We start from the raw sequence: 24,684 nt of genomic DNA on the forward strand, positions 1-24,684 counted from the left end.
CACCCGTGGCTGCCGGGCGGGGGGGGGGGAGAGCACGGACTCCTTCCGCCTGCGCCCCGCCGCGCGCACGCGCGCTCGCCGCCGGGCGCCGCAGGCCCCACCCCCCGCGCCATCGCCGTCGCTGCCGGGCGCGCGCGCGGGGCTGTTTCCCTCCCCACGTGACATGGAGGCGGGGACGGGAAGGGAAAGGTCAGTGGCGACGCCGGCGGAGGGGGAGCGGAAGGTCAGGGCGCCGCGGAGCGGAAGTGGGAGCCGGAGCCCGTCCGCCATTGTGGGGAAGCGGAGCCCAGAGCAAGGGGGGAAGCGGCGCTGCGTCCGTCCGGCCGGCTCCTTCCAGCGGGAACCCGATCGGCGGCGGCAGCGAGCCCAGGCGGCGGCGACAATCAGGCGGCGGCGGCGGGGAGGAGGAGGCGGCGGCGGAGGCGAGCGGCGCGGCGGGCGGGCGGGCGGGCGAGCGGCCCCGGCGTGCGGAATCACTCGAGGCCCAGGCGGAGCGGAGCGAGGGGATCGCGGCTCCCCGTGAAGAATGTCAGCCACCAGCGTCGACCAGGTACCGGCCGCGGAGTGGCGGGGGGGGCGGCCGCCCGCTCCCTGCCCTTTTCTCTTCCCCGGCCCGTCGTTAGCCCCGGCGCGGGGGGGCGGCGGCGGCGGCCGGGCAGCCACCTGCACCTTCCCTCGCCGCCGGGGCGGCGCGTTTCGCGGCCTCTTCCCTCCCTCCCTCCCTCCCTCTTTCCCTCTGCGCCGCCATAGGGAGCGGCGATCAATCGGAGCCGGCGGCGCCCGGGATGGCGGGCCCCTTTCCCAGCCCGGCAGCCCCTATTTATAACCGCTGATCCGCGCCAGAGCCGCTCCGCCTCCCCGCCCGCAGGGCCCGCCGGCGCTCAGCCCAGCCCCGCGCCTCCCGGCCCGCCGCCCTGCCGGCTCGGGCCCCCGCCCGGCCGGCCCCCTTTGTGCTCCCGGCCCGCCGGCGAGCCCTGCCCGGCCGAGCCCCTCCGGGCGCCCGTTTCCTCTCTGCGCTCCAGCAGAGCCGCGGTGCCGGGCTCCCCGCGGCGCCCGGCTCCCTCTCCTCGCCCCTGCGCACCCCTGATTCTTTCTGGCTCCTCGTCACCGCATCCTTTCGCTTCGTGCCTTTCTCTCTCCTCACCCACCACTTCTCTCTTCGGGCCTCTGCTTTCTGCTCCTTCCCCGCGGCCTCCGCTTCTTCCAGCTGTTCTCCTCTGTTTCCCTCCGTGCGCTGTGCTGCACTTTTTTAGTCGGTTTTTCGCGGAGCTTAGAGTACGTTGGTTTGTTTTTTTTTTAATCTTTGTTAGGCCTCTGCTGACCTTTTATTTCTGGCTGGAAGCTATTTTGTCTTGGTCTCTGCTTCCTCCATGGGCCTCTGCCACTCCTCAAAAGTTTTGGCCCTGCAGTCCCCTGCCCCCTTTTATTTTCTCTCTGTGCCTTTAATGTTTTGTTTCTTTTGTCTCTGTGCGTGCTCTCTAGTTTCCTTTTATGCACTTATTTCGAGCTCATTGATCTCTTAGCTTTTCACTGCTCTGTCTTCCACGAAGGCAGGCTGCTTCTTCCCAACTTTCTTAGTACCATGTCTCTTGTTGGTCTGTGCATGCCTTTGTGTCTGGATTAGGTTCGTCCCAAAAGATGAGTTGGGGTTTTTAAGGTTACAGAGATTTTTCTCTGGTTTGGGGAGAAGGAGGTGACTAACCAGTGCAGCTTTAGATGGAGCAGTGTTAAAACAGTCTTATGATAACTCTGAGGCAGGTGCACCTGAAAGCAAGATGGAGGTGGTTGCCTTCTAAACTTTCAAACCTCTGAATACTGAGTTTTTCAGGACTAAAAATTGTTAGAGAGTGACGGAGCCTGGAGACTCACTTGTTCTTAGTTGTACATATGTGAGAAGATGAATTAGATTTTTCATGGGCTAGCATTTGTTTCTGTAAGCTATTTTATTTCGCTATAGAGGAATTAAGGATACTGTAACTTGTACTGTTACAGTGATTCTTAGTGCATGACAGATTAACAGTGTTTTGTAATGACTAATCCTAAAAAAAAAAAAAAAATCCTCCTTAAGGTATTATTTCCTTGTGTGAAAGCTACATACAGACTGTATCATTTTCTCAATGTAATTGCCTAGATGAGGAGTGCACAACTTGTAGTTCAGCTTACCATATCAATGTATATTCTTTTGTATATCTAAAAAGCAAGGCATTGTTGGTTATTCTCTGATAAGTACCCATCAGTCAACTTAAAAGATGATATATGATAATGAAGTTCTAATGAAGTTCTACTACTGGCAGTAATCTTAAGCTGCTAACTTTCTTTGTTCTTTTACTCTATGCTTTGTTTATTGCTTATATTTCTTGGGGAGGGGTGGCAATCAAAATTCATCTGTTGTTCAGGTTTTCAACACCATTTAAGCTTAATGTGCTGTAAAAGACTAGATTATTTCAATGTTTTTTGGTGAAATTTTTTCAATTTTAGAATTATTGTGTTGGGGTTTTTGTAATATGTTATATGACATTATTTTATATAGTATAATATTTTTATAATAGCATGTTTTTAATAATATTTTAAGCTGATATTTAAGTTGAAAAGGGCAGAATTGGCAAATAAATGGAATTACCCTGAAGTAAACATTAGAGGATTCTAACCGAACTTGCTTTGCTTTTTTTTCCACTTTCCTATATACAGAGACCTAAAGGACAGGGAAATAAAGGTAAGTTGATTTCTTGTATTTCTGCATAAAACTCTAATTTTGCTGTTTATGGAGATTAATATGTCTTCAGACAATTGTGGGATGAGAATGTAGCTATAGGATGTCTTTTATTTCAGAGCAAGATGACAGGAAATTGTGTGCCAAAATGTTATTTCCCAGCTTTTTTACTGTGGCACAGTGGTACATCAATTTAAATTATTTTATTTTGCAAATGAAGATTAATGTCACAAGTCAGATGATAACATAGCTATTTCTTTTTAGCTGACTTTGTGATATGCTTGTATAATCACTTTGAGAGTACACCTTGGGCCTTTCTGTGCAGCGAGTAGAATCAGTGTACTAGAATCATCAGGAAGAATCTTTTGAGCAGCTTCCTTAGCTTGCGAGGCAATAGCCATGTGACTATTTAGTTACTCATATCTGTGAGCAGAACACATCACCTTCCTTATTCTCAGAAATTTGGTGGGCTTTTCTCTTCATTTTAGCGTCAGTATAGAATATTCTCTTGGTGTTTGTAGGCCTTCTGCTTTTCTACTTTTTTCATGTTTCTGTCAACATCTTAGTTTTTTAAATACCATACTCAATGGGGTTTCTTCTCTCCCACAGAAACAAGGAACTAACTGCTTAATATTCTTCTCTCTCAAATTCTTGGCAAGTCTGTTGTAAACAGTATCTCAGATTATATCTTGCAATTTATTTCTGGTCTGGAATTTGTTATCTTTCATATAAAGACTAATGTTCTATTTGGGAATTCTTTTTGCCTGATCACTACACTTGTGTCCATTTAATTCTTAGGTGCTTAGCAAAGCTGAGCTATAGAATAGCATGCACACAGCTATCTTCGTGTGTTAATATGCTTATTATTTCTTCAAGCAGTCAGGAAACTGATGTGTTTTGTTTTGGGTTTTGTTTGGTTTGGTGGTTTTTGTTTTGTTTTGGGTTTTTTTTTTTTTTTGAGCTCATATACTCTTTGCCCCCGCTGTTCATTATCTGATCTGAACTAATCTAATTCTTCTCTGTGAACTGTCACTTAAGGTTATCCGCAGTGTATTTATTCTATTATTATGCCTACGTGCAGATTATCTGCTTCTTATTACATATATTGCTTACAAGGTAGCACATGGTTCCTGAATCTTGCTGAATTTGGCCTGTTCCTTTTAATTTCTCTTCATTCAGGGAAAAATAAACTTGTGTTTACCTCCTTAGACCTTCTCAGTTTGGTCATTTTTGATTACTTGTTCTCTCATATTCTAATACTGCTACCTTTTTTTTTTTTTTTTTTGTTGCCCCAAACTGAAGCTTTTAACTATTTCTTTGTGTCTTTGAAATAGTTTGTGTTTATACCTTCCTACTTGGCCTTAAATGAGAGGAAAAGTCAGATTTATTTTAGCAAGTAGTTTGTGGTTTCACGTTCTTTGAATTACCATATCTCAGTTTTAGTGAGGTTAGAGATGCACCTATTAGAGAATCATACATGTAGTTTTTGAACTATACTCCATATGTATGAATTGCAGTGAAAGTATTAAGCATTTCTGTTTGGGTGTTACGTTGCAGATTGTTTAGTAGTGAAAATGCACAAGTCAGCTTTACTTTAACTTATTTATGTTAGCGTATTTTTGTGTGCTATAATTTGTAAATGCTGCAGAATGTTTGAATCAAAACACATCTCTTGGTTTGCTATGTAACGATGAGATTTTTGCATTTCTGAACTTGGATTTTTATGGAGTGCATCCTTTTAAATAATGGATACTTACTATGTATTCTTTTGGTGAGACTATGACCTAAATGAAAACTATAGTGAAACAAAATGGTAATCTCCTCTATTCTGTTAAATTATTTGGTATAACGTCTATTTAATGAAACTGCTATGATTTAGCATTACATTAAGGGGCTAGGAGATTAACAATGGTAGCACAGTGTAGCACGAGTGGTTCGCTTTGGGTTAGAGATTTTTTCAAGAGGATAGATTAAATCTGTATCAGCAATCCTTACTGACCACATGTTAGCAGACAGTAATCTTTTTTCAGGTGTCATGATAGGTCCCAGCTTAAAGGAGCTTCTTCGACAGAAGATGTTATACTGAGTTAACAGACTACTCTGAAGTTGGTTCTGTGCATAAGAGTAATAATGTTAGAGGATGGTAAAAAGGTTACTGTCCACATGTCTGGTAGAGCATATGAGAGGACGTGAGTGAGCAGTGTAAGAGGTGTATGCATGGAAATAGAGTACTTTTCATATTGAAACAAAAAATACTAGACCTGCAAATGACATTGGGAGGTAGCTTATTTGTATTGTCTAGGAAAATGTTTTTGATGCTTTATTCTAGTCGATTATAAATTGGTATACAGTGCTGTTTGCCTTGACCAGAATTTGTGGGATTGAAGTTCTAGTGTGTAGAACAGTACTGTCCACCTGTTGTGTCAGATGCTAATGTTGGTATTTCAGAGATTTGAATGAGTAAAATATCCTGTCTTGAAAGTTTTCTTATTCTAATTGTCAACTACTATACAGTTGACATAAAACATCAGAACTGACATCAATCAAATGACGTCTTACAGTGGCGTGGTGATAGGGAGAAACTGGCACTCCCAATACTCCTTTTTTTTTTTTCCCCCCCTTTTCTTTTGTTTGTTGTGCCAGTGTATCACACCTGTGATAGGAAAGTGCTGACTTGTGTTTACACACATATATGTATAAATAAAAATTTTGGTTTTGTAGTAGGCGTAAACATAAGCATTAGGTTTAAAACAAGAATGAAATGTTCATGTTTCATTTAGTGTTTATTCTCCACATTAATTAACGTGTAACGGCTTCTTCTAATGAAAATTTTATTCTTATGCCTTTGGCCGTCATTTGTGCATTTTGCAAGTGGTTATTCAAAGGATAGTAGCAGTTAAAAGAATATAAGCTTTAAGTTCCTTTATTTGATGAGTTGTTTTTTCCCAATATCTAATTACACTGTATGTTTTCACAGTGTTTGCAGAAGTATACAGTATTTTCAGGATTGGATTGATACAGATGTTTTTAGTAACTGTAGATTAGTTTCGATTAGTATTCTTCATCACTGCCCTGTTCAGTTGGAACACTTAATGTGAGATTTTGGGAATGAGGCATGTGTCTTAATCTGTTTGCTGTTGCTAAATGTGTGTGTGGGCTACCTTCTTCATTATTAACACGTTACGTAAAGGTAGAATGAAAAGCCAAAGAAACAAACTTCTAGTAACGCTATTTCACTGGAAAATATATATATTTACTAGGAAAGATGTCAGTATAGAACTCTTGAGTCACTGACTTAAGATCTCAATACAGAATAAATAAGAAGGAAAATACATTTAGAAGAATATTCTGTGTTAGTTGTAATGACAGACAAAAAAAAATTTCTGTCTTAAGTGACCTTTAGATACCTCTGAAACAATAAACACAGCAGATGCATGTTTTATGAAGATTAGCTGTCAGTATGAGGAGATTAATTTTGATAGGATTCTAGTCTTGACATGCAGCTGTTTATTCCTTTATTTGTGGTTGCATACTTTTAAGAAACTTGTATGCCTCCATCTATGTTTTTCATTATAACAGAATTCTATTTAACATTTGTGCTCTCCTAGTATTTAGTCAAGTCTAAGCAATGGGCATGGCATGGACAAAAGATTTTGAGGTTCATCCCATGTGTGACTGGGCCAAATATAAAGAATATAGCGTTCCAGCTCATTAATATGTTACCATTGTGTGGAAATTCAGGATGATTAATGACCTTAACTGAAACTCCTTATTTAGGGAAAAAAAACCAAATCCAACACCTAATGTTAATTTAAATTTGGTATTTAATCTAGAAATACTGTTCTGTCAGGTTTTAAAACCCATTGTGCTCACCATTGCTGGTCATACTTGGCTGTAGCTAGTATACAAACGCACTGTGCCAGTTTGTAATAACTGAAGTGTCAAGTGTTCTGACTCTTAAAACTCCAGGAAGACATTCAAAACACAAGTTGCTTGATTTTTTTTTTTCCCAGCTGCTTGCTTTGAAAAAAAAAAAATCTTCTGTTGTTTTGTGTTAAATTATGAATTTTCAGCTCTTTTTACTGCTGTCTGAAATTAATATTTTTTTCCAGAATTTTGGTTATTCCTTGTGATTATATCTATCCCTTTGTCATTTTTTCAGCTAGCTTCATTGCCTGAAGGCAGTTTGGTTTAGAGGTATTCAAGTCAAATGTGAAAAAAGTTGAAGTGACTTGGTCCAGGCACCACTTGGTTTGCAATGTGAACTTTGGGTGGCAGAACCACCCCCCCGCCCCAATGAAACAGAAAAAAACGCACTCTTAAACACTACTTCCAACACAGTTGAAGGTTTAGTTACGTGGTTGTATATACCTTTCAGAAGTTTTTGCTAGAAGAGGGAGACTGCAGAGTCAGCTCTTAACTCAGTGTCTCCAGCTGTCAGAAAATCTGCTGTTTTAACTTTTGCTGTTGTGGTTTCTCAGTGCACCTTACTGATCACTCTAAAACTTGTCTGTTTGTTGTTTGGCTTGTTTGTTGGTTTTGTTTGTTTGTTTTGTTTTTTTTTCACTGAACCTGCTTGATAAATAAGAAAAAAACCTTGTATTTGGAACAGCAGTAATTTATTTTTGAGAAGAGGTCTTCATCTTCAAGTTGTATAATTGCAAATTGCTGGTTTAAGTCCCTGCTCTGCTTTGCACCATGGGAAACAATGGAACTTAGTAGAAATTTGTGCAACTTGACTTTGTTTGAATAGTAGCCTGGGGGAGGGTGGAGAGACGCTTCAAGTAATTTGGGCAACTGGAAAATCCCAGGTAGGTGTAATGCCTTAGATGAAATTAAAGGTAATAGGAGGCCAAGAAGAGCAGGTGGGAAGAGATTCCAGTGTATAGTGGCATATATGTTGGGAAAGGATTGTAATCACCCTTGGGGACTTTAGCTCTTGTTTCTGTTTTGCTGTGTACCCTCTGAGCTTCAGAGATGCCGCTAATGCAGTACAGTGTAATATTTACGTAGGAAATACAGAATTAAATAGCTGAATAGTAGTGCCCTTTATGGTTGTCTTGGTGGGTAACTGACTTTTGTCCTGGCAGGATAATGTTGTATGTTGCAACTTTCCCTGAACCTATTGAATATGTCTGATCTGGTTGGTCTGCACATTTGCACTTGGTCTGGTACTTCTGGAAACGCTGGATTTACTGCCTGTGCAAATAAGGTGTGCCTATAGTTTTTCCTCTGTCTATGGAGCTCAGAAAAGAATAGTCAGGAGTAGTCTGCTCTGGTTGCCATCTTTCCAGACCTCTCCTGAGACTGATTGGGATCATCAATAGAATGAGCCATTTTCTTTAAATTTAGCAAAGTGATGCTTAACAGTAATATGTTCAGTCTCAACAAAGCACAAGTATTTCAATGTGCAGGTGATTAAGGAGTGTTGTCAAGATTAAAAGCACAACATAGATCTTCCAGAGAGTATACCTAATACAGATTTACTTTTAGTTTCAGTACAAAACGGTTCGATTCATCAAAAGGATGCAGTAAATGATGATGATTTTGAGCCATATCTAAGTAGTCAGACAAATCAGGTAAGTGAACATTGTTTACTATCTTGAATTAATTTTGGAGTTCAACTGACTTCCAGACTTCATTAATTTTAGGATGATATTTCTTAGCTAGCATTACTTACTTGCCTGAATATCCATTGAAATATAATTTGTGTCTTGTCTTGTCTTACCACATGATAACTTAAACTGGTAAAGTCTTTAATAATTCTGGAAAAGATTCAGATAAAAGCATGCTCTGATGTCTCCTGCTCTTATGTTTGTGCTCTGACTTCAGAAAGATGCAGTTACAAGAAGCTTGAGGAAAAAAACAAACCCAGAAAACAAAACACAAACCCCAAAACAAAACCCCACACCTTACGTTTACAATGAAATCATCATAAATGGGATGCAGTTAAGACAACAGTTTCATTGGCTCTGAGAAGATAGTAACTGCTTGAATGTGATTTCCTTTGAAGTTGGTAGAAGTAGCTCACAGTTGACGGCATAATAGATTGAAGCTTAATATTACTGGTATAACTCTTCTGCCAGGAAGTTAATGACTTGTTTCCAGAACTGTGAATTGTCTCTAGCCAAAAAGTTAGTACTCATTAAATTAAGTTGGTAAGTTATAGTGGTCTTGAGAGGGGGAGAAAGCGCAAGTTATTAAAAGGCATTGAGAATTTTGCTTGCCTTCCCATTTTTTTCAAATAATACATTAAGGAGGCATCAGGTAGAGGATGATGATGTGCATTTTTTTCTCCCCCCAAAACAACATCAAAAGTCATGTGGGGGTTGTCCTTCAAATGTCTTGGAGCTTTATCTTCTCAAGAAGTAAATGCTGTGACTTCCCAGGAGTCTTGGGAGTGGAATTTGAATTTAGCTAGCAAACTTTGTTCTACTAGGCCACAGATAGTACTTAATGCCTGTTCTCAATAGTGTGGAAATGTTACAGTTTGATTGTTCTGCCTGAAACAAACAGGCATCCTTTTATCCTTTTCACTATAATATTCTGGCAGGTGTCTCTAATTAGAAGTGAGAAATTTGATGAAACTAAGAATAGCAAAACTTTAAACTATAGTTGCACCTATTTTTCTCTATGAAACTGCAGTTGTTATGGCTTGTTTTTTAAAGTAGCTTGTTATTTTCTTGATACTGTTGACATGGAGGCATCTTAAGCCTAGCTCAGTAACTGAAAATAAAGATAAAATATTACAAAAAATGATGCTCTTCAGTGCTTTGAAAAGGTCTTTGGAGGAAAAAATGGCCATATCTAACAGATACCTTGTTCATCTTTTATGTTGGGAGGAATGGTGGAAGTTACAAATGCATTCATATAATCCTGAAAAATGTTTTGGACTGTATTACAGGGTTTTTTTGCCCTTAGCATAATTGTCTATATTGCTGATTTTTGTTTTATTTTCTTGCAGAGTAACAGCTATCCACCAATGTCAGACCCATATATGCCTAGTTATTATGCTCCATCCATTGGATTTCCTTACTCTTTAGGCGAAGCAGCATGGTCAACTGCAGGCGACCCTCCAATGCCATACTTGACAACTTATGGACAGATGAGTAATGGTGAACACCATTACATACCCGATGGTGTATTTAGTCAACCTGGGGCATTAGGAAATACCCCTCCATTTCTTGGGCAGCATGGATTTAATTTTTTTCCTGGGAATGCAGACTTCTCTACATGGGGGACAAGTGGATCTCAGGGACAATCAACGCAAAGCTCTGCTTACAGCAGCAGCTATGGCTATCCACCTAGTTCTCTTGGGAGAGCCATAGCAGATGGACAGGCTGGATTTGGGAGTGATACTCTGAGCAAGGTGCCTGGGATTAGCAGCATTGAGCAAGGCATGACTGGACTGAAAATTGGTGGAGATATGACGGCTGCTGTAACAAAAACTGTAGGTTCAGCTCTGAGCAGTACAGGTATGACAAGCATTGCAGCAAACAGCGTGCCCCCAGTTAGCAGTTCAGCACCTAAACCAACCTCGTGGGCTGCCATTGCAAGGAAGCCTGCTAAACCTCAGCCGAAACTCAAGCCTAAAGGTAATGTGGGCATTGGGGGCCCTGCTGTACCACCACCACCTATAAAACACAACATGAATATTGGAACTTGGGATGACAAAGGGTCAGTGGTAAAAGCACCCCCAGCCCAACCAGTACTGCCTCCTCAGACTATAATCCAGCAGCCTCAGCCATTAATTCAACCACCACCACTGGTGCAAAGCCAACTGCCTCAACAGCAGCCTCAGCCACAGCAACCGCAACAGCAACAAGGACCTCAGCAGCAGGCCCAGCCTCACCAGTTGCAGCAACAACAGCTGCAAAACCGCTGGGTAGCTCCTCGTAATAGGGGTGTGGGCTTCAGCCAGAACAATGGAGCTGGTAGTGAGAACTTTGGTTTAGGTGTTGTATCCGTCAGCTCCTCACCTTCTGGTGTGGAAGTGCATCCAGTGCTGGAGAAACTAAAGGCCATAAACAACTACAATCCCAAAGATTTCGATTGGAATCTGAAGAATGGACGTGTGTTTATAATCAAAAGTTATTCAGAGGACGATATTCATCGCTCCATTAAGTACTCTATCTGGTGTAGTACTGAACATGGTAATAAGCGCTTGGATGCTGCTTACCGTTCCCTGAATGGAAAAGGCCCACTCTATTTACTCTTCAGTGTGAATGGCAGTGGACACTTTTGTGGAGTGGCTGAGATGAAGTCTGTTGTGGACTACAATGCATATGCTGGTGTCTGGTCTCAGGATAAGTGGAAGGGGAAGTTTGATGTCAAATGGATCTTTGTCAAAGACGTTCCCAATAACCAACTGCGGCATATTCGCTTGGAAAACAATGACAACAAACCGGTTACCAATTCGAGGGACACTCAAGAGGTACCCCTAGAAAAAGCCAAGCAAGTGCTTAAAATAATTGCTACTTTCAAGCATACCACCTCAATCTTTGATGACTTTGCACATTATGAGAAGCGTCAAGAGGAGGAGGAAGCCATGCGTAGGGTAAGAAATCAATGTCATTATAGTAGCTCTCCTGTTTTTTCTGGTTTTGGAAACCTCGTTTTTCATACAACTGGAATTTCTGTGTGTGAGTATTGAATCAGAAAGTGGTGCTTTTTACCCAAGGTGTCTGTACTTGGTGTAACTGAGTCTTAATGAAAAGATTTAAGTTCTTGTAACTTGTTTTAACACACGCATGTGTTTAACCACAATATTAACATAGGCCTGCATAAGCAGACTTGTGACATATTTTACCCTTCAGAGTAAACAAAAACTGAATTGAGTGTATTACCTGTAACTGAAGTCTTCTAGTTTAGATTTTTATGGTTTCTGGATGTCACAAAAAAGGACCTCAAGTTACAGGAGAAGCTTACTTTATTTGACATAACATTTCAATTCAAATTCTGCTTTAACAGAATGTTAACAGCATGATTACTGTGAAAATCAGGCTTCCCCCTTGATTCAATTTGTCTTTTGTACAGTTGTGAAACATGGAAGTGATACAGTGATGACTTGTACACTGTCGGAATCATTTTTTGGACATTTCTGATAGCGCATTTCCTAAAAAAAGTAATGTGCAGTTCATTTCTCTGAAGAAAAAGTATACCTATGATAAATGTGTAGAGAAACCTTTAGTTTTGGAGGTATTTCAGAAAACCAGACAAGGGAAAAAGGCATTTAATTTAAGCTGTTTTATAGGACTTGTCTACTTTGTTTTGTGTGTACTCTCCCTACTAATAACATTTATGTTGACCACCATATTTACTTTTGCTATATTTGTTTTCTTTCCAGATTTGCTAGTAACTGTAAATAATGATTTGTCTCATGGTTAGAAACATTTCAGGAACTATTGTACCAGTTAGATGATGTGCAAGTATTCAGAAAAGGGCGTTTGCATCAGTGCAGTTGGTGGTAGTGCTCTGTTCATCTTGTCGCACCATCTACTGAATAAATACCACCCCCACCCCCCCCCACCCCCCCCCCCCCGCCAAAGTCTCTAGGGCTTATGCTAATTAGGGGCCTTGTGGGATGCAAAGTCCTGAATTTGTTCACTTCTTGAAGCTGCCACAATTCTGGCTGCATAAGAATTTCATATGCATCACAGCCCCCTTACTTCTCTTAGGTTTCTAGAACTGCAGTGGTTCTACCTCTCTTGTAAAATGTGTTGAAGGATTAGGAATGTACATCTCCTATAGACTGGTGTCGTGCATACCCAAAATCAGTTTTGTAGTTTAATTGCACAGCTCTGCAATAAATTGTCATGTTGAAAGTTTTTATTGTTTGGAGGCAAGATGAGTATCCTAGTTGGGTATGTAATGCCTTTTGAATCTTTTTTCTAAAAAGAAAACTGAATATGCCCTAAATCAGTATAGTTACTTCCATGCTATCTTAATGATGGGAGGACGGGCTGCATTCTTAACGAGTATTCACTGTATGGGAAAAACTGACTTTTTCAGGCTTTATTACAACCTCATTGTGATTTCGGTAATGTTTCAGATGGTTTAAGATTATCCTGTTTCTCTGTAGCCGTTGTGTTTCAGTATGTTCTTAATTTTTAATGTTTTAAGATGCTCCACAAATAACTGGTTTGCTTCCAAAGTATCTACTTTTGTGAAAAAAACTTATCAAAGGAGTCATAATTCAGACATGCCCTAGCAACTCAGGAAGATAATGTGTTTTATTTGTGGTTTTGTTCCCTCAGTAGTAGATGAAAGCTACGAAATGTAATGGAGGGGGTAACATAGATTATTCGTAGTGTTTCTATGTATGCTAAACTTAAAATTCAAAGTACTAAATTCATCATTTAGTAGGTCTCTAACTAGATGACTGTGATTACGCATATTTGTGTAATAAAGTAACATTGTTGTTTCCTGTAATATCTTCAGGGAAACATATAGTATCTGTATGACTCAAGTACTGAACTCTGCATTTCTCTGTTAAGTTACCTTTCCCAATGCTATTGAGAGAAAACATACTTGTCAACATACTTGCATAGTAGGCACTGAGTCTTCTACAACATTGTACAAATTGGTTTTGTGACAAATTATAAAAAAAATACTTCAGAGCTGCATATCTAGTTGTGAGGTTTTATCTTTGTAGAGGGATTTTAGATATGCCTGAGGCAAATGAATATGTACTTAAAATATAGGAAGTCCAAATTAAACTAATGACAGCTACTGAGAGATCATCTTTATCATTCTCTTATGATTGGGTGTAGATCTTATACCTCTGGGTTTCTCCTTTTATCACACAGTATACAAACAACCTGTCTTTAAATTGTAAACATATAATTGTTAACTCTTTTATGATTCAAGAATAGTTTGGAAATGCAACAATCAGTATTGTAAACACTGGTTTATGGTTAATGGAGTAATCCTTTATTACCTAGTGCCAGCTAGGCTTTCACGGAGCTGTATTTAAATTCATGCACTCTCTGCTGCCAGTAGAACTGTGTAAATTAAGTTCATCCCCATTTTCTGTGGCAATCACTTTGTTTCCAGTGTTTCGGTCATGAAAAATGTGCTTATTGCTGTTAATAAAATATTAAATACATAAAGCAGCAGTAGTCATTTATATGTTCCTTAAAGTTCAGTTAATGTTTTGTTGTTGCATAGGTGGTAACAAACTTTCATACAGCCAGTGATCTGGTAAACGTAGTAAACAGCATATGATTTATGGATTTAATTTACTCTATAACTGTTCATCATTCCAGCTAACTTATTTTAAAATAATTGGTTGTAAAAGTTTTTAATCTTAACAACTCAGGGGGATCAATAATTAATTTCCAATATGACCTAGCAGTATGTTTTATTAAAATATGGCAGTATACTTATAAAAGTGCAATGAATTAATCTGTGATTAACAGAAGAAGAAACTTCAGTAACTTTGCCATTTGATAAAGGTTACTTGCAAATGACTATGAATAGTCTCTTTAAGCTTAAATATTAGAACTCTAGTGTCTATCACTGTTTGATGTGACCCTGGTGTGGGTAAGGTATCTACAAGTGGGGTTGGAAACAAATTTGTGCGGTCATCATTCAGACTTTTCTTACGGCTCAGGTTCCAGTGTCCTATTTTAAACATGCAAGTGCTGTGATCTTTCACCAAAGGAGCAAAGAAATCAGTGATTTTTTTTTCATGAGTTCTGTCAGTAGTATATTAAAATAATCTGAAATTGCATTAGTCCTTAGTTTGAACTACTGCTGCATGGTGTAAATGTGCATATTTGTGTGCAGATTATTTAAAAACGTATTTGATTGTCTTTCAACAGAAGGCAGTAGCAATAAGAGCTAAAAAAATGGAACAGAATTCTTAAAACATGCCATTTAAGAGCACATAATGACATTAGGAAAATAAAAGGTATTGAAAAGGAAAAAAAAAAGAAGTCTGTGTTAGTTTTGTACCTGATCTTCAGTAAATACATGGATCAAAATGAAATGTGTCTCTGAGTAAAAATGCAGTTGTTGGAAGATTACAACTTCCTCACCCTCAGGTGGTGGCTTGTTAACCTGCAGCTACTTGTTGTCCTAGGGCTTCTTTTGGTGCTCTTTAGCGCAGAGTTCTATTTTTGTAGCATATAATGGAAAAAAATATCATGGTTCCATGCAACTGTAGAATGCTTTAGATTATTTTCTTCATGAGATAGTTCAGAAAAATAACTAATTTTTATCTGTGGGAGAAGACGGAGGAATTCAATATATATTTATCTAATTTACATTTGGAATTTTTATTTTCAGGAAGCCTTTAAATGGCAGGTAAATAAACATTTAAAATGTTAGCTTTCTCCTGTTGTACTACATATCTTGTAATAGGAATGCTGATATAGCTAAAATTTTCTGACTCTCAAAAGGAGTAATTCCCCCCCCCCCCCTTCTGATTCCCTGATAATTGGGTCATAATCAAGCTGCAGTGTTAAGCAGTGTAACTCCTTTCCATTCCAGGACACTGCTGACTTTATGCTTAATTTGATATTTCTTGAGAATATCTTAAAGGAAAGAGGGAAGTGAGAATATGTCCATTAAGAGTGAACTGTAGACAGTTCATCCTCCCCTTACCCCCCAACCATCAGCTCCTAGGTTATAATGTCAAAGTCAGATATAGATACATCCACAGTCCTTGTACAGGTCAAAGAACACAGGTAGTTGACGAACTTTTTTAATGTAGTTAAATGATAGTTGTACCAGATGACTTTTTAAAGTTTGTGTCTTTACATCTAAAAGAGGTTCAAAACAGTAAATGAAACAGGTTACGTAGTATCTTGAGAAACTTGTCCATTTCCTGTATGCTTTTGATGTTTCAAGGGCCATTATTTTGCAGTTTCCTTGAACTTGATGTTTATCTACAGTTTCATCTTCATAAATCAAAGTGATATAGCATGCCTCATGTCTGCTTTAAGAAAAACCAATATGGTCAGAAAGTAGAAACAGAAGATACATTTTTGCTCCTTTGATAATCATGAGATGAGTATGTGCCCCTGGTCTCAGGAGAAGATGATTACTTGGAGCTTGAATAATTTTAGATGTACTGATCCAGAATTTTCATCCCATGATGCTGTGCTTATTTACTATATCTTCATTTGCTTTTGCATCTTTAGTCTTTTGGAAACAGTTAAAAATGACCTGCAAGTTCTCTTGTTATAGACACATAGATTTCAAATGTGCCTGTTTTCTGTGCATTTGATAGTCAATTGTTTCTGTTCAGAGGTAGGGTTTAGAATTTATTACAGGATGGGGATACTGTGGAGAGGTCTGGATGTTAAAATATGGTCTCGTACAGAGTGACTCTGTAAGAGTTTGAGTAGTGGTGTGGTCTGCATTACTCCAGCAAGTGAAAAGATGGTGCAATGGGAAAAGTGCAATACTGGACTGTTGAATTAAAAAGTTGGAATGTAATTAAACTCACAGGTGGTCTTAGTTTATAGGGACACTTGCATGGATCTTGTATTGTTTTTCTTTTTGGTTTGAAATTCCTACTTGCAAAATCAAGTTTACGGAGTCCCTTCTTACAGAGTGCATTTAAATTCTCGACTCTGGGACTTGAAAGACCAATTTCTCCTGTAAAATAGGGACCCCTATTGGAAAAGCTAGGTATATCAATCTAATGGTCTACCTTAATGCTCAAAAGACCAGTCATTTTTGGAATCTAAATTCTTTAGTGTTCTTAAATATGAAGACTTCCTAAGACAAGACTTCAAACTTGAATTGAGCTGGATCTGTGACAGCTCTACCTTTTCTAAATGCTGTGTCTTTAAGTTGTAGTTTTTAAAGCAAAGGAGTAATTCTAAATCTCTTATTCCAGAGCAAAAGCAGAACCTTGAGTATGCATGAAAAGCTGTTAAAATTCTGCTTCCTGCTACATCTCCTCAGATTGCACTGCTCTATTAAGAACAAATTTACTGGAACACTGATGCTTTTCCTGCAGTTTGCAGGAAAGAAATAAGCCTGCATATTGCAAGGGAGTTGCAACCTGTGTGACTCTCCATACAGTACTTCAGCCTTGCTTCATTGATTTGTACCACAGATGGGCTAGTTAGCAGAAACTCCAGTGAACATTGCTGGTGGTGCTTTGCTGGAAAAAATGGCACTTTAAAACCACGCAGATCTTGCATATCTAGTAAAGCTGTTTCTGTAGATTCAGTTGAAGTAGGATTGTTTAAGTTTTGTATCAAAATTGATTGGCTTTAACCTTCAGATTCATCTAGCTGAAATGATACATTACAAAATTTGTATCAGATAAGCGGTTTGAGCCCACTTCTTTGTGAGCAGCTTTTCAGAGGTCTGGTAGTGTACTTAATATTGACAGGTAATTATAATTATTGTTTTGCTTTTGTACCTAGGGATTATAGTCAGTTGTGAAAAAGTAAACATAAACTTGCATGTTTGTTGCACTTTCATATACAAAATAATGATAAACCAAGATAAAATAAGTTCATGTTTCCTCATGGCAGACTGGAATTTGAGTTACGCGTGTGCAGAGAGCATGAGACTTAAAGAAAAATTGTCAGAGAAATTCTTCCCCAGTGTATTTCGTAGGCCCTCCAGTGGATGTCATTTCCCTTCCAATGCTACTATAGATTTCTTAGCAGCAATTAAATAAAATCATCTTGTTGTTGCCCATGGGCATCTGAGAAAAATTAACAAAGGTGTCAGAGTCATCTTTCTGCTCCTTTTGCTGGGACAGTGGTCATCACAATACAGTTTCCATAGATGTAGTTAGAAGCTATCTGTTTTCAATCTTCAAAAGCTGATGTTACGCTGTGAGCATTGTTAACAATACTGAGGATCTACAAGCTTGATTTTTTTACTTTTTAATGAACTTGCTGAAATGGCTGTCTTGTAGCTAATTCAAATCTGATATTTCAATGTGTAATGATGTACAGCACTGAAAGGAATCACTTGCTACTTGTAGTTAGAATTGGCTGATTCATCACTGAAAGTATCCACCTGGGGAGACAAGACTGGAAGGGCTTTTCTGGCTCATGGAGTTCAAGCTTGGTTTCTGCAGAGCATTTCCTCATTGTGTTTTATCACATGATATCTTTAAAGTAGTTGGATTTCTTTCTCCACCTCTGCCTTCTGAATGTTTGTACCTTGTTATTTGGTGTGCTGTGGAATTTCAGATGTGGATTAAGTTCTTATTGCCTTTGTCATTATCATAATAATATGGTCTGTCCATGTTTCACTAGCAATGCATGTATCTGCTTAAATTCAAATGTATTTACCTTTTTACTGTAATTTGTTCACATTTTTACTATTGCTAAGTATGTTTCAGAGACTGAAATAAGTAAGATGCCATCAAAACTAATAATAAGAAGAAATAATTTAGAAGGCTAGGTCTTGTAGTTTTTCAGACTTTCTTAATGTTTATATGCTTGAAAGCCTTTACTCTCTGGAGTTCAAATGATCTGCAGCAGCAAGGTCTCAAAATGAGTGTTAATTCATAAGGCTTACCAGAAGGAACTGCTCTGGAGTTGTAAAACATTGTTTGACTTCCTGTGTTGACTTTTGATTTTTTAATTTGTGCCTTGTATTTTTCATGTTGGGATTAGAAGAAAATGAGTGTTTAGGGAGGGGATGGCATCTCCACAGGAAAAATTTCTAGGTCCATGTAAGGTTTCTAGAGATCCTTTCCATCTGATGCTTCCTTCCCATCTTCCCAGAATTCCCAGAAGAGCTTCTTGGAAAAATGTATTTAAATATTTTTATCTGGTTTTGAGGTAATCTCTGTCTTCAGGAGATTTACCCTCTCTAGTTTGGAATTCACGAGTGAGAAGTTAAAAAGCACCTTTATTTTACAAAACTTCAAAGTTTTAGTAATGTAGTTTTATATTAATAGCCAGTGATATCCTTGTCATAAATGGAGAAAACTATTTCTAGCATTTTTCAGTTTTCTCAGTAATCTGTTTCTCATTGTGGTTCTCAAGCACTAAGGTCAATGTTTATGCTGTCATAGCTGTAATGGTACACTGTGGTGCAATAAACTGCAGATTATGGCTCATGCCATTAGTAAATGAGATTTCATGAACTTTGCTGTGGCTGCTTCTCACCACCTCTACAGCTGTCTGTTCTGCCTCTGCCAGGTGTTCCTGCCCACGCAGCAGAGTTGGCAGAGGAGATGTGTGCCTGTGCCTCACTTCACAGAATGCAGTCTGACATGTTAGCTTACATTGCATATGAGCAGGGCTTTTAAGTTGAAGATTAAATCGCAGTTTGCAGTGAAGCAACTAAGATGTGCTACACGTTCCCTTCTGAAGCTGCTGGGAGAATGCTGCCTCTTGGGAGAGGGGCAAAGCAGACAGCTTCAGGCATAAACGTTTTAAACATTGCAGTAAGATGCAAAAGTTTGGCAAAATTCTAGGGGGTTTTTGCAAGTATAGCCAATTGTACTGGAGGTGAGTGTGTGTGTGGGAACTCTGCAATTTGCCTGTGCATGTTTGCAATCCTGGATAGCTTTCAAAATGGACACCTTGAAATGCTTGCACTTGATGAATTGCTATAAAAAAGCAGAAGTCCTTCTTTCAAATCCACCTTCCCTCACCTTGAGCTTCAGTTTGTGGGATCTTCGGGGAAAAAAAATACAGCTGAGGACTGTAGTAGCTTGTTGGGTTTAGGCTACCGTTTACATTTTTGCTACTTACAATCAGGCTTTTTCATTTACCTTCTTTTTTTGACAGAAAAATTCCAAAAGTCAGTGTTATGGGCATCTCAGTAGTTTCTTTCAAATCAGATCAGGAAACATTTTTGTTGCTTTGAATTTTGAAATTTTGTTAGCATTGAGATTTCATTAAATCTGAGGATAAATTGCAGCTAGTTTTCAGCACAGGATCATTTGATTATTGCTCTGAATTCAAAGAACTGAAATTTGGAAGTAAGTCAGCCTCTCAGTTCAGATCAAGTTAATTCCATATTTTTGTACTAGATCGACACATGTTTCTGAGGCCCAAGCATTTTCAGGTTCACCTTCACTTAGTTTTGTCAGGTTGTGTCAAAAGTTATTTGCATGTGTTAAAGCTGCTCACCAGATGGTCTGCAGCTGGCAAGTACCTTTAACCAGCCGATACATTCCCCCATTGTTCTAATTCGAATGGTACTTAATTTCCGCATCCTGCTCATAAACTCCCTCTAAAGTTGGGTAACCTCACCCTGGTGAGCTCTGAAGTGAAGTTTGGCAGGGAACTTAAATTGACTGGAGAAGCTTTTTATCCAAGAGCATTGCAAGAGATGTGGCAAAGGTTTTGCTCATCTGAATGTAATAAATGAATAAGAGATGCTGGGTGAAAGGCAAATGTTAGTGGAATCCAGTCTGTTATGCTGGAAACTTCCTCTGCTCTGGTGGTGGAAACCTGCTGGTGATAAAGTCTTCTGCTAGTTTGTCTATAAACACTGTTTATACAAAAAAAATCAATCAAACAAAAGCCACCTAAAAACTCAGAAGAGGAATACTTTTTGAGATGGGAAAAGGCAGTGGTAGTCACTGTGATCTGACCAACAGCTGTGGGGAGGATTAGTTTGCTTTTGAGTTTAATACCACTACCTGCATTTTGAATAAATCAGGTTTTCTCTCTGTCTGTTTTGCTGTAGAGTGCCAAATCTTACTGATACCGGTAAGAAGAATGTACTGTTCACTTGCATTGAAAAATGTCAAGTTTGTATGTCTGCTTTAAGTATATAAATATAAGTATAGTAATATGTAACTTTGAGACTACAGGAAAGGTGTGCTGGTGTTACTTTGAAGCCTTTTTCCTCTGTAGAATTAAAAATGGACTTGAAATTTGTAACACCTCCTTTATTTCATCCACTGGAAGCAGGTAGTCAGGATATCATTCCCTTTCTATTTTGAACTTTTATGAACTTAAATGCCTTTTGAGTTCAGCGGCTACACAAAGCACATGGTCAGTCCATTTACTGTGCAGCAGTTTGTAATGCAGATAAGCTTTCTACGTGGCTTGACTCAGTGGTTACATATGTAATACTTGCAAATGGACTGGAATAGGTGATTTTATCTGTATATATGTAGAATTTAAAATTGTTAAAATACTGAGATTTCATTACTTAACATCACAGTTTCATAGGCTCCTACTTAATACTGCAGTAGTGTTTCTTAGCACTTTCTGCAGTTCTTTCAGTTGAAGTCTGCTAATAGTAGAGGAATAATCTGAGATGTGCATGAGCAGGCTATTTTTGCATGCCTTGCATGCATAGTGAGGCATGAGGCCAGTGATACTCTGTTTTCAGCCTAGATGTGCGCTCTTATCAGTCATTAATACAAACTGATATGTTACTATCAATCTTGCATTTTAAAAATAGTACCTTACTATGAAAATACTAGTCATGTCTCTTTGAACTAGGAAAAAATGATTTCTGGCAGAACAGCGCAAGTATCGCTCTCACTTTAAATATACTGAAGTTTTGCCCTAGAGAATGCCCAATCTTAGATGTACGATGCTGGGACTATGAGCTGCTTATTGTGAGCAAGAAGTCTGTGTGAGCTTTACTTTTTTGGTGTTCATCTTGAAGCAACTTGGAGGTCTGTCTTGGAGAGGACTAGATCATCAGCTGTACTCTAATAACCAGTATAAATGTTATGTATCCTCTTTCATTATAGTGTCTTTTTGTCAGAATTTATTTGGGTTCATATGCTAATTTGCACTTTTCCTAAATAGTTTCTAGCATAATAAAGTTTCAGCATGGTATCAGATAGAGTAGTTTTGAAGTCATTGTTCAAATGCCTCCTGGTTTATTTTGGTTTTCCCTGCTATGTTTATGTTCCATTTATAACATGCTGTGTAATGCATTAGTAATAAAAATACTGGAAATGAGTTTTTTGTTCTCTTTTAAAAGGGGAGGGAACCTACCTCTCTTCCATGAAGGTGTTTTAAAACATTTCTGTAACGTGCTCAGTTGTACATATTAAGAAAGGAAATGCTATTGGAAGATAAATTCTTAGTTTCTTAGAGTCAAACTACAGTGTCTTTTTATGGTCTGGAAGATACATAATGAAGGTAATGAGATATAGTTTATTGATCTGTTTTTATTTTTTTCTTAGAGGTAGTCATAATGTCTATGTGTATGTTTGTCTTAACAAAGTAGAGAAAATGGATGATGATAAAGCACTGAAAATTTTATTTACTCTGTTAGACTTGTAATACAGAGGAAGAATTTGTTAGTCCCTGATAGAGATACAGTGCAGTTAGTATTTTTAGCTCTTAACCGTAGAAAGTTGTTTATCATTGTTTGTATTACACAGATGACATTACGGACTTTGTTCCTTTGCAGCAAATGCAACATCTCGCAGTGCTGTGAAGTCTTTGTAGTGAATATGGTTTTGACTGCGACTCACGCTTGCATTCAAATGGTTTTTTTCCCAGCCATTCCTACCTCACTGGGTTTGCATTTTGTTATTAAAAGTAATTTCTAAAAAAAGTATGGATGGCTTTTTTTTTTTAATTATTTTTCTCACCATTTGAGCAATGTGTTTGTATGGAGGAGGAGGTAGTGGGCCAACTTGTTCCTTTACCTTTTGATCTTAAGAACATTGAAACATTTTACTATAGGGGGCCTTGAATGAGATACCTGGGAATATGAGCTTTACTTTTTCAGGGATATAATGGATGGAGAGTAGTATATTTAAATATTCACGCAGAGCATTTTTGAACAAGTTAAGCAGAAGATTTAGGGTACCTCTTGCCTTGTTTGTAGGTCCCTTGGTCTCCTTACGCAGTTCACTTTGTGCAATATATTTTATCGGAAGTGATTTGAAAGTAATGTTATAAATCCTTTTCTTTTTGATAGCTGTTTTTTTTGAACATATTTGCCTTTTAGTTTGACATATACATCTGTGTTTCTTTTTAAGAAGTTGACTTGAACTAGATATTTCATGTTCCTGAAAAAAGTGAAGCTTTTTCCTTGAAAGCTTGTTGCCTGATTTAGAGAAATTGCAAGTAATGCAACTGCTTTAATGAGACGAAAGCAGATAATGTTGAACTGTGTGTATTAACATGATTTTCCTTTTTGTTTTGTGTTTTGTTTTTTTTCAGGAGAGAAATAGAAACAAACAATAACTATATGGAGATGTCCTGCTAGAATTACAACACTAATGATGTAGACTCTGGAAATGCCTAATATGTCTAAGAAGACGTTATTAAAGCTTTTTTCTGCTTAAGGTGACATCTTTGAACACTTTAACACAAAATTGACTCTTCTTGTAATGGTTCTCATCAGTGCATCTGCCCTTATACTCTCTCACCAAACACACTTGAGAACTGTACCTTCGTCAAGCACTTTCTGTCCTGAAGCTTTTACCAGTATCTGCTGTCTTTTGTATTTATGCATCCTAGCTAAGGCACAGGAGACCGAACGAATGCAAGGATTCATTAACTCTTTGAATTTGTTAAATACTAACATTTAACCATTAGAAGTGGTTCAATGATGTGAGATTCACATTGCTTCAACTTAATTTTTTCTTTGTTGTAGTTTTTTTAATTGTCAGTTTTTAGCTATTCAACAGATTAAAAGCAAATCATGCCATATTTAGTCCTGGAGTAAAACTCAAGTCTAAATGTTCATGTGAAAATTATTGTAGTAATCTTTTAATATGGCAAAGCAACTTTAAGCTGCAGTTTAGCCAAATGAAACGTAACAAAATTATATTAGAATGACATTTCCCTTGTTTCAAACTGTTTGGTGTAAGAGAATATTAATATGCAGCTTGGTGGACACCACCAGTTAATGCACATTTCTTTATTTTTTTTTTCTGTAACATGTATACTGAAAAAAGTGCATTTGTCTGAGGAACTGTTTGTTTGCTACCACTCAATGAATCTCAGTTTTGAGTAAATGTACCTCAGTCTAAATCAGACTTTTTATGACCTTTATAACTACATTTAAAATAATCTTTAATTCCTATTTCTGGGTGTTTGCAAGCCTGACAGATTGCTATCATGAAAGTGAAAATTTACTCCTCTAGGTGATTCACTAGCTAAATAAACATAATTCTTGTTTAGCAAGCATATACTCTGTTTCTCAAATTTTTTTGTTTCATTGTCCCAACATCCAGGTGTTTTTTCCCCTATTAGAAAATATTTTGAGAAAAATACTTTGATCCATGGATATGACATTCATAGCCATGTTAACATGATTTTTGTTAGAACCATGCAACAAGAATTTTAGAATACATATTAAACTGGGTAATTCTATACTAGTTTTTAACTTCTAAAAATTATATCTTTTGTTTCATTTTATATAGCAACACATTCTATCTGCTGGAAGAGAATATTAAAAAAATGTTAAGCGGGTGTATTGACTGTACAAAATACTGAACAGCCTGTACCAAACTCCAGGGATAGCTTTCTCTTTTTAGAACGGCAATGTAGAAGTCAGATATGTTATAGCTTAAAATAGCAATACCACATATTATTTGAACGTGTTTCATGTCTTACTGTCCAACACAGATGTTTATATTGTGTTTTGAGTCCTTCATTTACAGATTCTGGCAATCAAAGTTCTGGAACTTAAGTGGCAAAGGTTTGTTTTGAATACAGACTATTTTGCTATATTTTACTTTCGCTCTTCTTAAGCCCCTTGCACTCTTCTAACCTTGCAGACACAAAAAGTTCAGTACACACTTATTCCTTGCTCATTATTTAAAATATTGTTTGAGACTGCGGAGTAGCAGATATGAATCTTAATTTTTACCGCCAGTGTTCTGGAAGCAAAAAAGTGAAGCCACTCCCATATTTTTGAGAAAAGAAGCAATCTCACTTAAATGCAGATGTGTAACAAATAGCAAGTGGGGTAAGGGAGGGATAAGCAAAGTGCATATTGTAAGAGGAGACTAGGAGATAAAGGTTTCAAGCCCAAACCCTATGAAATTTGGCTTGAGCCCAAAAATTGCTGCTTCCATGCATATCTGTTTCTTGCTA

The 24,684-nt window shown here is 38.4% G+C and overlaps 1 protein-coding gene across 1 annotated transcript; it reads left to right on the top strand.

Moving 5' to 3' along the window:
• Positions 1-203: 203 nt before the first annotated feature.
• On the top strand, positions 204-23,774 carry YTHDF3 (YTH N6-methyladenosine RNA binding protein F3). Its single transcript, XM_069779424.1, has 5 exons — positions 204-550; positions 2,689-2,713; positions 8,204-8,289; positions 9,675-11,267; positions 22,801-23,774. Exons 1-5 carry the CDS (start codon positions 527-529, stop codon positions 22,822-22,824), a joined length of 1,752 nt encoding a protein of 583 aa, XP_069635525.1. The 5' UTR covers positions 204-526; the 3' UTR covers positions 22,825-23,774.
• The last annotated feature ends 910 nt before the right edge of the window (positions 23,775-24,684 follow it).

Source organism: Haliaeetus albicilla, chromosome 3 (genome assembly GCF_947461875.1).
Source record: "Haliaeetus albicilla chromosome 3, bHalAlb1.1, whole genome shotgun sequence".
In the NCBI taxonomy this organism is placed as follows: domain Eukaryota; kingdom Metazoa; phylum Chordata; class Aves; order Accipitriformes; family Accipitridae; genus Haliaeetus; species Haliaeetus albicilla.

Bases quoted from the DNA above. Each gene is read 5' to 3' on its own strand.
- YTHDF3 (XM_069779424.1), top strand. From the start codon at position 527: ATGTCAGCCACCAGCGTCGACCAG. The intron at 551-2,688 runs GTACCGGCCGCG...TCCTATATACAG, and splicing joins CAGCCACCAGCGTCGACCAG to AGACCTAAAGGACAGGGAAA. The intron at 8,290-9,674 runs GTAAGTGAACAT...ATTTTCTTGCAG, and splicing joins TAAGTAGTCAGACAAATCAG to AGTAACAGCTATCCACCAAT.